The sequence below is a fragment of the Citrus clementina genome, unplaced genomic scaffold, assembly GCF_000493195.1.
Source record: "Citrus clementina cultivar Clemenules unplaced genomic scaffold, Citrus_clementina_v1.0 scaffold_5, whole genome shotgun sequence".
Taxonomy (NCBI): Eukaryota; Viridiplantae; Streptophyta; class Magnoliopsida; order Sapindales; family Rutaceae; genus Citrus; species Citrus x clementina.
The window spans coordinates 13,780,800-13,793,282 of record NW_006262201.1 but is presented as its reverse complement, the minus strand read 5'-3'; the positions used below and the strand labels follow the sequence as shown (position 1 = coordinate 13,793,282).

At 35.2% G+C, this 12,483-nt stretch overlaps 1 protein-coding gene across 1 annotated transcript in view; it reads left to right on the top strand.

Annotated features, from left to right (window-relative positions):
- The first annotated feature begins 8,698 nt into the window (after positions 1-8,698).
- Positions 8,699-12,483, top strand: part of LOC18040727 (UDP-xylose transporter 3) — a 4,848-nt gene continuing 1,063 nt past the window's right edge. The window contains exons 1-7 of the mRNA XM_006431945.2: positions 8,699-8,948; positions 9,124-9,187; positions 9,288-9,443; positions 10,138-10,322; positions 10,803-10,870; positions 12,004-12,136; positions 12,295-12,456. Of these exons, the coding sequence (XP_006432008.2) occupies positions 9,323-9,443; positions 10,138-10,322; positions 10,803-10,870; positions 12,004-12,136; positions 12,295-12,456 (669 nt within the window). The 5' untranslated portion in view covers positions 8,699-8,948; positions 9,124-9,187; positions 9,288-9,322. The remainder of the gene's footprint in view (positions 8,949-9,123; positions 9,188-9,287; positions 9,444-10,137; positions 10,323-10,802; positions 10,871-12,003; positions 12,137-12,294; positions 12,457-12,483) is intronic.

The window sequence follows — 12,483 nt, the reverse complement described above, 5'->3', positions numbered from 1 at the left end:
CATATAAATGCATAAAATTGTAATCTTTATGTGATTGGTAATGGAAAAAATGGGTAAGTTTTTTTCAAGTCAGAGGCTATATTCTTGTGAAATAGTTTTTATTTTCCTTGCCTAGCTGGTAAAGATGATAATGGATATTTAGGTCTCTGTGATGGATGTTTGTTCATTTATTTCATAATATAGGAGAGCAAATAGTGCTCGTATCGTCACATATTGCAAGTTGCAGCCACTATTTAGATTTTAATAAAGCATATAAATGCATAAATTTGTAATATTTATGTAATTAGGAATGAATTATATAAGCTTTTGTTATTGAAGTCACAAGCTGTGTATGTGTAATGGCATTTTTTTTCATTACCTGGCTGTTGAAGCTAATAAGTCATTTTTGGGTTTTTGTGATGGTTGTTTCTTCCATTATTTCATTATGCTTGACTGTACGATGGAAAATTATGTTGGTATTGTCATTTATTTTGTAAGGTGTAGCCACTGTAGATGTTAGTCATAAAAGATAGTTTTTGTCAAGGCACAGTTGATGATTTAGTTGTCGATATGACTAGCATTTAAGGTTTATAATTTATTTGGGGGAAATTTATGAAAATAACCATAAATATTTTGTTATTTTCACAACTAACCCTCTCAACTTTTTTCTATCAACATTAGCCAAACACAAGCCTTTCTTCCCAAATTACCCTCTTTACAAACCAAAAGCAATAATCTTTCTCCCATATCGTCAAACCAAACGCAGCTTTCCACTCTTGAATCATCAACCAACGGCGACAGCAAAAGACAACGGTAAAAGTAAAATCCGATCATAATCTATCTGGATCCAACACTAATCGGCATCACTTAGTGGTATGAGTTATTTTCTGAACTTGCTGAACTGAGTCACGTGGGTGAATCTGGCAACAGGCTGCCTGTCGCACCTTACTTGGTGCGACAGGCACCTGTTGCACCTTGCTTGGTGCGACAGGCACCTGTCGTACCAAGCCTTGGAGATTCATTAAAACTGTATTAATTTGATCCGGATCCAAATAATTTTTTTTTTTATAATTTCAAACTTAATGGATTCAGTTGTACTTGAATTGTGTTACGATGGTTGGTGGGAGACATTAGAGGATGGTCGTATGGAGTATGTGAATGGTAAAAATTGAGCTTTTTTGGTTTGGAAAAATTGTCTGTTTGATCAGTTATTGGCAAGAGTATACGAGGTGTTACAAGTAAACCCTAATGAATATAGTATCACAATGAAGACAACTTTGAGGTCTAGTAACACATTATATCGTATATGTGCACTGCCCATGGATATATTTGATGATGAAATGGTGAGGGTTGTGTTGCATATGGCATCTAAAGTAGCCAATTTTGGATGCATTCCTATATTCGTGATCACATCACCTCGAGTTGCGAGTGAAGGTATTGAGCCACATGTAAACGCTGGAGTGGGAGGAATCCACACTCCTCACTCCCGATAATGATGAAGAGGTGTTGCCAAGGACAATATCACTGTAGCTATATTACTCTCCAATCCACGACAATTATGACAACATTGATGATAACGGCGTTACGTTAGAGGATGTTGGAGCAACGGTATTTCCAATAACGACGTCGTTGGAGCAACGGTATTCTCCGTATCACAACAATGATTTTCGGGACAATGACGATTTTCATCATGAGACAAAGGGGGATAATGTTTGTGCAGAACCTTCTAATAATACGAGGGGCACTCATTTCAATAATGATGGTGATGATGGAAGAGCCGGTCCTTTAAAATGTTCCGTTGTTTCAGCACGACGATGAGTGTGAAGACAATACTCCTGTGAATAACAGAGGCAATAAACCTAGTCCTTTTATGGTTCGATCGAGAAGGCGAATTGACCCCCTTACAAGTCTTGCTCCAAGCTTTGTTAGCAGTTGTGATTCAGATTATATCAGTGTGGGTAAGCTATTTGCTGAGAAGAATGAGTTTATATTACAACTACGTAAGGTTGCCTTTAGAGATAAGTTTGATTTCAAGATTGCACGGTCTACTACGACACGTTTCGAGGCTCACTGTTGTTCAAAATCATGTAAATGGCGTATTCGAGCAACTAGATGTTCGAACGAGTAAAATGTTCCTTGGGTGGTGAAGAGAATTGACAATGTACACACTTATCATAATGAGGTATTGGTTGATGGACGTCATCAAGTAAGGAGCCGGGTTGTCGGTCATATTATCGCAGAAAAATATATTCAAGACAAGAGAATTTATACTCCGAATGACATAAGAGTATATATGCAACAGGAATACGGTGTTCAGTTAACATACCAGCAGGCATATCGAGCGAGAGAAGTTGGTCTTGAAATAGTTTGAGGCAACTCTGCAGAGTCATACAACTTGCTCCCTAAATACTCTCATGTACTAACTACAGCGAATGAGGGTACAGCCGCTCACCTCGAGCAGAATGGAGATGGTAATTTCTTGTACTATTTTGTAGCACTCGGATCTTCCATCAAGGATTTTGTTTTTCCGAAAGTCAACTCGTGCTAGTACCCAATGCGCGCCGTCCAAGTTAACAGGGATGAGTAACTATATTTAAAAATTGAAAAACATGTTCGTTATGTATGAAATTGAAATACAACCAAGAAAAAGCGACAACTCGAATATTTTCATTATGGAGTATGCGAAATGCAATAAAATACATACCATATCGACATCCGTCATTGATTTGGACATTGTGTGCTGTCGCCCACAAAGATAACTATTCAAGCGGTCGTCGAATACTAATGAATCAACCGCACAATCCCCGTTGTTCCATAACTGATTCAAGAACACCTAGTACATAGATAACCAAGAAATGCATAAATTAACAAAACTTAAAGGTAATAATTAAAAAAAATTAAATAGTTTTTATAAGTTTTGCCGGCACGTTACCCAAAAAAATGTGTCAGTATGTGTCACACGTTGAAGTAAGGCATTCGGATACTGCCGTTGTTTCTCGCTAATCAAGCGGAGATACTCGTGAATATGCTGTAGAGAAACAGAAACATTACGATTTAAAAGAAAAATTTTATACACAAATCCACAACACTTAAGAGACAACTTCGAAAATATAAATACCTCATCGCCTAGCCATCCCATCGAAGCTGTACCCAAAATTATTTGAAAGAATGACTGCGGGTGCTGGACTCTCCGGCGGACTGTGATATCACCAGCGAACCATCAATCAAACTCAGCAAACAGACTAGAGTCCTCCAATCCTCTTAGTGGATTTACATCCACACTCGTACTCATGTCAATCGCATGCTCCATGATTTGGGATCGAGGTAAAGGCCGGACGTTCTGTTCTCGCCTGACTGGAGGAATCATGTAAGGACTGTTATAAACATACGACGGTATGTACGCGCGGTCGAACTTACTAACGCCCGGAGGCACCTCAGTGAACACCTGCACGCTCTCCCCACTAACATCCCCGTAGAAACTATACAATGACGTGGGTGTAGACAAATTTTGATTGCCCACGTCAGTATACACTCTATAGTCATCCGGGGCCTGTCCACTCGCCAAGAAGAACATATTAAACAACTATCAAATTAAAAGTTAAACGAACATAATTATTAAATTTAAATTTGCTCACCGCATACGAGCGTGCAGTGGGAGAATTCTTATTTGGACATTTAGAAAATGTGTCGATAAAGCCAACAATGGTTTCTTTAAAATCTTTTAATTCTGACTTCATTTCATACACGTTACGATCAATCTTATCCAGCCGCCGTCGTATGTAATCATTAAATTGCTTTTTCCTCGACTATTACAAAAGAAAAAAATAAAACTTTAGAATAACAGTAAAAAAATAATGAATTATAAAGGAAAAATATCGTATATTATTTATAATAAATACCTCACGTGTATCATCAGAGTTGTCTGTTTGCTCCTGGTGGTCATCAACAGCCACCTCATCCTCAAAAGTGTCATGACGCTGCTCTGGTATTGGGTTTGGTATGTCGCCATGATCGTCATGCTCGTCTGATTGCCTTGTAACCGACGGCATCGCGTTGATTGAGGGTTGGTGCTGTATAAAGTATCATTTAAAATTAGTAAATGAAAAGTCAAAAATTTCGATTAAAAAATTGATAGTACTTAGAGTATACCGACCTTATGAACCCAGTCTGGAATGCTTGGCATGTAATCCTTCACAGAGAGCCAATATTTTCTGCTACTCTCCGTTGAATTTGGCTCAAGAGTTTGTAAAATGTCCTCCTGCCATAAATTCAATTGAAAATTTTAATTAAGTATGCATAACTTAAATTCGGTAAAGTTAAAAAAATAACTAATACATATTACTTACAAGACGAGATTCGTCGTTGAAGAACGAATAAACCTCCGCAAAGTTGATTATTAAATACACCATGGGCTTCCATTGCAAAATTCGGGGAATCTTCTTTTTTGTTTTAACAACCCATGTTGATGGCAAACCTCCGATTGCTTCGTAAATCCAAGCCTACAACAACCAAAGTGGAAAATCAAATAAAACAACTATCAAATATTTAATACTATAAAACTTATTAATAAATAAAAAAAACGCACCTGAACCCCGGACGTAAAGCCGTAAAGATTGTATTTTTCAATGTTATGATCTGGATTTTTCAACCGAGTCCTCTTCAATTTCTCATCTTTCTGGAACAGTGCATTGTCAAGACTCTCGTAAATAATTTCCCACGACAATAGACCCCATGGACGCTTTCGAAAGTACTCTATATCATCAACTTGGTCAAGCCAATCGAAATTGATTTGACAGTGATTTTTTCTTGCATTTAGTACTCTGTCCGTAAAATAAAACAGCGCAATCTTTAATGCTTCCATATTGTCCATTTCCTCGAATTTCAACTTCTTAAATACTGCATCGAATTCGTTCACACTGATCTTACGATGCACTCCACCAAAATACGTATTCCGTAGCCTCTGCTCCATTTCATCATTTTTTTGTTTGGTATCAACACCAAATGAAAGTCCAGTAACCAAGCACCATTCGACAATTGACAAGCGAATCAAATGCTCACCAATTTGAAACCATAACTGATCCTCACGGCTATCTTCTTCATGGGCCACTTGCCTCAGTAAAAGATTGTGTAAAATTACCCCACTAAATGGAAAACTTCGACACTCTAAGAAATGGCCAAATATATCCTTTTTGAACATACTCAACTGCCGCTTTGTTAATTTTTCCTCGATGGCTTTTACGACCAAAGATAACTTACACATGCTCGAAATTCGACCAGAAAAGTGATCGGCATAACGAAAATACATCTTGCCTACTTCGATATCCGATGATTCTGATTTCGCCATGTATCTGTAATATTTATAAAATTATTACATTACATTTACAGAAAAAAAAAATTGACTCGTAAAAAAAAAAAGGCTACTGTAATTTTTGGTGTGACAGAGCCACGCGCTGTCGCACCAAATTAGTGCGGCAGCCCCCCCCCCTCCCAAATTCTCAATTCAATATACTCCCACAAACACCACCACCACCACAAACACCACCACCATTATTCTCAAACTACAACCATTATTAATCTAAAATTTCATTTTAAATTCATGAAAATAAGTTAAATGACTAACCTAGGCTTTGTTGAAGGCTGTAAATGGTAGATCGGTTGCCGATGAGGGATGAAGCCGCCGCTGACGAGGGATGATGTTGCCGCCGATGATGGGTGTTTGTTTGGTTTGGGAGAGATGCGTGAAAGTTGGAGATGAGGGAGAGGGGTATTTTGGTCTCAAAGGGTCTTTTATGGCTAATGTTGATAGAAATTTGTTTGGGGGATTAAGATGAAAAAAACCAAAATGTTTATGGTTATTAGTGTAAATTTCCCATTTATTTGATGTATATTTATTTCTTATTGAACATTTCCGCTTATATTGAAAGTATAGTTAATGCACAGGTTAGGCTATTAAAGGTGACAGTTCAGTTAATGCACAAGTTTCGAGGTTGCTCAATTTTAGTCTCATATAAGATATCAGTTGTATAATACCATAAATGCATTTATGATATGAGTAAATGTAATTCGTTTTTTTTAAGTACATTGTTGACTGTCTTAATTCTAAATAGATGTCTATGTAATTTTTTTTCCAACTATATATACATAGATATAAAGGCTGTTGTAGGAGGTGACCTACTCATTGTTGCAGGAGGTGACCTACTCACTGTTGCATCAGTGATACCAGAGCAATCCAACTTGAAGAAGTTGTGGACTAATATCAAGGATTTGTGCTTTCATTAGCCTATTAAGCACGCCACTACAGTCAGCTTTGAAGTTATGTTACCTTAGGAGACAAGTTATGCCACTTTGAAGACAGAATCTGATTTCTAAGATACATTCAACAAGCTAAGGGAGAAGAAATATAGTTGGGCCATACTAAATTAGATGAGTTGACAAAAGATAGAGGCAATAGAACTTTGCCTGGAGAAAAAAAAAATATAAAGGTGAAAGTCTAGATGCACAATTTGAAGTTCCATTAGCACCTGAACCAGAGGTTGATTGGTTTGACTTTACTGCTGTTTGACTTTACTGAGCAGAAGGAGTTTGCTCTCCTAATTTGAATGATAAAAGCCATATTGTTGAGTCCTCAGCAGCAACTGATGTTGTACAAGATTCATATGAAAGCATGGCAACAATTCTGTCACCTGTTGAAGAACCTGAACCTGAAAAAATGAAAAGGATATGCACTCTATTAGCAATGAAGAAGACTTTAATCAATTTAAAATTGATGAGCTTGATGATGCATTATATGTCTATTAGTCTGGAGATGATAGCAGTACTGAATCAAGTTACAGTAATGGAGAGGATGCTTAAAAAGCTTGTTGTAAATATAAGGCAAACTCAAATGATTTTAAGTTTGCAACTGATGGTAAGGGATTACACTTTAGCCTGGTTAGCTATTTAAGAATAAGGATGAATTCAGGAATATTGTCAAAGTAATTACAATCAAGAATGGCTTCAAACTTGAAAGAGTGAAGAAAGAAAAGTCGAGAGTCACATTTAAGTGTGCTGTTGAGGGTTGTACTTGGAGGATACAAGTAAGTCCTAACTGGAATAAGAGGCACTTTCAAATCAAGAAACATTGTTTAGAACACACTTGTGTAAGAAACAATGAGAATTATGAGGCTATCTCAACCTGGATAACTATTACCTCCCTTCATCCATTTAGAGCTAACACTGAGCTACCAATTGATGTACTTAGATCAAAGCTCTTTAGAAAATATGGGATAACATTTTGAAATCAGAGGTTGTACAAGGCAAAGAACAAAGGTTTAGAGCATTTAAGCTAAGATCATAAAGTAAGCTATACGAAACTGTTCAGGTATATGCATGCAATTATTATTTTGAATCCTAAATTGATAGAATAACATGCTCTATATGTGATCAATGGGCCACAATAAGAGGGCTTGTAAAGAGCCTGTGAGGTCTTTGAATATCAACAAACTTGAAATGAAGAGAAGATCTTCGAATGTCAGTTCGTATGTTTTCTCGTATTTTAATCTTATCATTATCAAATTTTTTTGTCTGTAATACAAATTAATTTTTGTGTGTGTGTGTGTGTAGAAAAGCACGAAATGATCTACGCCAATACATCGTGATGATAGATATGGTTCAAGGACTGCACCTGCTGGAAATGTGGTTTCAACTTAATACAATCTCATTGGACCCAATATTTTTTTACTATTTATTGTATTTTGTGAAAATTTTAGTTTATAGTGATATATAAGAAGAAAATAAAGGTCTTATTAGATTCTTTAATTGATGAAAGGACAAGTTTTCATCATTTTACTTTTCATATTGGTAATATAGGTCTTATTACTTTTCATCATTTTCACGGTCCACAAACGGTCAACAAACGGAAATACTAATAATAGGGAAGATCTCTAAACGTACCTTGGTACATTCTTATAATTGTAAATACGTGAAATCTCAGGATAGATATGTAAAAAGAACCCCACTCTAAAATAATTGTTCTTTGTCATTGCTAAACATTGACTTAAAAACTCTTTTCAAATAAATTGAGTCAAATGCACGGATCCAAAGATTTGTAATACTACAAATCAAAATAAGTTTTAATGAATTAAACTAAAATAAAGCAAATGTTGAAAGACATTAGTTAGCACCAATCAAACACCTACCGCATCTGGCTTCTAAAATGTTAGCGTGACACACGAGCAACAATTTCCGGTAAAACACATCACTTAAGTGCTACGTTAATTAGGTAATTTTGCCTGTATCTTTAATTGAAAACATTGAAAAACCCCACAATTTGAGTAACATCATTACATTTACATTATTTTATATTAAATACAAATATTAGTCGAAAACGTTATGCCCGTGTATTCTCTTAGTTTCTCATTTAAAGACGTACATTCTCTATTTCCATCATATAGATTCCTTACTTAATTAGCTTGTTTACAATCAACCTTTCAAGGATAACAACTATTTCTAATGATTGTGGACACATTATCTTCTCATTTTTCGAATCAAAGATATAAGTTGTCTCTCTATATAAAATTAAAATTTTCTTTTAAATATTTAAAAAATAGATCTGATGACCTGGTCTATCATGCACCAAAATTTTTAAATTATACCACCATGAAATTGTATGTAAAAGGTTCCAGTACACATCTTACTGCCAATATTACATTGGAAGGGTAGTCCTGAAGATGGGATCGAATTGGTCATATTAATAAATTCTGCATTTAATTTAGAAAGCCTAAATGATAGGCAGCCAGATGTTATTATGCCATATAAAGGCAAATTAAATTTTTTTCCATTGCGTCGTTTTCATTTTTATATGCTTTCGTTCTTCTCTGTTTCTCTCAGTATCAAACGAAACAGTGGAGGCTTTCTTCTTATAAGAAGTAAAACAAACAAGCAGCATAATCCCTATAATTTTTTTTCTTTTTATTTTAATAATTAAAAAGGTAGTTTTGTTTACATTTCAGATTCTCTCAGAATCGTACTCTTGAGGCTAATTGATATTTCTTTTAAACTAATTTAGCAGATCTAGGGTTTTTCAATCTGAAACTCTCGTAAATCGCAATTCAATTCCGCTTATCTATTTTGTTGAATTTGATTGTGCCATCGTCATTTTTACAGTTCAGCTTGTTCGGCTGCTGGTTGATTTGCTGAAATTTTTTGACAAATTATGATTTAAAATAATGTATGTATGCGTGTACGCGTATACGCGTATACGTACAGTATTTGTATATGTATGCTTATAAAATTATGTATGTATATTTATATATTTTGGTTCTGTGTCGATCGGGATCAAAGTGGAAGTGAGGCGAAGAAGAAGATGAGTGAAGGGCAGAAGTTCCAGTTAGGAACAGTTGGGGCATTGAGTTTGTCGGTGATTTCATCAGTGTCTATTGTGATTTGCAACAAGGCGCTTATTAGCTCACTTGGTTTCACTTTTGGTAGTTTTTTTTTTTTAAAAAAAAAAATTGGTTCTTTAATTCTATTGCTGTTAGATCTAATTCTAACCTGACGCCTTAAATTATGTGATTGATGGGAAATTACTAAGTACTAGCTTTTTAAGAGTCTAGGTTACTGAATGTCAGTGAAGATTGATTGTATGATCGTAGAGGAATAATAATGGCTAAGCTTTATGGATTCCAATGTGGTGGTGGGTTGGTACAATTTTTTAGCGATGTTTTTTGTTGGCTTTTCCTTTCCAAGAATCTTATAATTTATTGGCTTGCAAGAGGATAATGGTGTCTAGTACTTTGTGGTTACAATATATTTCAGAGGGATGATGCTCTGATATATTTGTATAAAGTGTTAAAATGATTCGGATTATATAGCTCCTTTTTGTTTTTTATTCAGTTCATGACAGCCCTATATATTGTGACATGCCAACTCATTGCTTTGGAAACATAGTTGACGTAAATTCATCATACTTGTGGCAATTTTGAAGATCATGTTGGTGGCTTGCTTTTGTATTTACATGGACAGCTTGTTTCCCTCTTGTAAATCTCTTCATTAGTTAATTCTAAGCATATTGTTCCTTTAAATAAAAAAAGGACAAAACAATCATTATGATCATTCTTGTTTTACTTTGCCGCATTAAATATTGCTTGATCATTTATTCGAATTCCTTCTGAAATGCAGCCACAACTTTGACAAGCTGGCATCTTCTTGTTACTTTTTGTTCGCTTCATGTGGCATTATGGATGAAATTATTTGAGCACAAGCCTTTTGATCCAAGAGCTGTAATGGGATTTGGGGTATTGAATGGGATATCTATTGGGCTGTTGAATCTTAGCTTGGGTTTCAATTCTGTTGGTTTCTACCAGGTAAAATTCCATTCTTCAAGTTTTTACCTGTGATCTAGAATCTTTTGTTGGCTAGAGTGAACCAGATTATCATCTAGCGGTTATTTAACTTAATAACTTTTCCAGGAGAACTTCAGTACTCCACTGTGTAGCAAAATATACAAAATCATAATAAAAGATATTTTATTTTAGATGTTATGTTTTATCTTCTCTGTTCAATAAATATGCTTGTATGTGTTTTATTTTCCCCTTTTTGAAAATAAATATATGCTATGTACTCTGATGTGCTTTAAATTATCAAAAAGCAGGTGTTGCATTTAACTACATATGTTTCTTTAGATACATACTAGGATCTTGCTTCATCTTTAGATATTGCTATTAGATATTGCCATTTACGTTCTGCTCGAAACTTTGGAACTAACACTGTAGTCTAGTATTTTAAAATCTTTATAAAGAGATTTGGTTTTCTGATTCCTTTTCCTTGTTTATATTTCATTTTAGATGACGAAACTTGCAATCATCCCCTGCACCATTCTTTTGGAGACTCTTTTCTTCAGGAAGAAATTCAGGTCAGTTTTGATCTCACTGCTTCATTAGTATGATAAAATGTAGTTATTCCTTTGTTCTTCTTGTGTCATTCTACAAGAAAGTTTGGTACCGTGCTCCCTTAATTGTTTCAGATTTGGTGTTAGGGACAATTTCTTTATTGGCCAGAAAATAATACCCAATGCTCAAAAGGCATTTGCTTAGAGTAGACCGTTGAATCTTGGATTAAGCATTTGCTTGGTTTGGTTCTCTGTTAGAACTTTTACAAGTAAGGCTTTGATCAGTTGAGCTTTTACAAGTTGAGTCTTAAGAAAAAAATTGTTGCCTGTTTGATTTTAATTATGGCTTTTTGTAGTGAAAAGAAACTGTAGTGACTTTAAATATAAGTTTGGCTGAGTAAAGTAGGCTATGTTGTGAAAATTTATGATGGAATTTGTGAAATAGTGTAAGGGGTTTTTCGGAATTTTAGCATTTAAAGTTTGAGCATCTCCCACTAGACATGGAAATTTTTTTTCACCCCCCAATCTCTGAAAGTTGTTCTTTAGTTGCAACCAGTCACCTAAAAATAATTTAAAAGAGTTTTCAATAGAAAAAGGAAAGTTGTGTTCACTTGGTGGAGAGTCATACCAAACAAGCTTTTAGAGAGTAAAGACGTTTTCAAGAGAAGCAAGCATTTATATTGGTCATCGAATCTAGTATGTTTGGAAGATAGTTTCCTTGATTTTGCTATCTCGAAATATCATTAGGTTGAGATCTTATGGTTGTTTTAGTCATTTCATTGTTGTGGAATATGCTTGTGTGATTTCTTGGAACTTCTCTCTTTTCCTCTTTTTCAATTGTCTTTAGATATTCTGGATTGTGTTTGTCTTTTAAACCTCGGTCATTATTACTTTTCACACTTTTCACCTTTTGACCGTTTGCGCTTTCTTTCATATCAATCTTATATCGTAGCATTATTTTTCCTTCTCTTTTCTTGCCTAAGCTGTTGCATTGTTTGTATTAAATTTCTTATACACTGAAGTTTATCTATGCTTTTTGTATTTACTTGTGGCCATCTTTGGTTAAGTGATCTTCTCTTTTTGTTTTCTATCTTCTCTTTTCATGTATAATTGATCCACTTACAGCTTTGTACTAATACTTATTTTAATAATTGCAGTAGGAATATCCAACTTTCATTAGTCATCCTTCTTGTGGGTGTGGGAATTGCAACTGTAACTGATCTTCAGCTCAATGTTTTGGGTTCTGTCTTGTCGCTGCTTGCAGTTCTTACAACTTGTGTTGCTCAGATTGTATCCTCAGCTAAAGTTAGCTTTGCTATAAATTTTCCTGTTTTGTGCCTTCTACTTGTTATTTCCAAATAAGTTATTAACTTTGATCCAGTGGGACCAGATGTTCTCTCATGGCCAGAATTCCTTTGCAAATATAAGCCTTAACCAGTTACTCTCAGATGACCAATACCATCCAGAAGAAGTTCAAAGTTTCTTCAACCCAACTGCTGTATCAGTCGTGCCCCTATCAGGCTTTAACTTTGTTCATCATTGGCCCATTTCTAGATGGGCTTTTGACAAACAAAAATGTTTTTGCATTCAAATACACCCCTTACGTGCTGGTAAAATGACTTCCACCTTATTTCTTC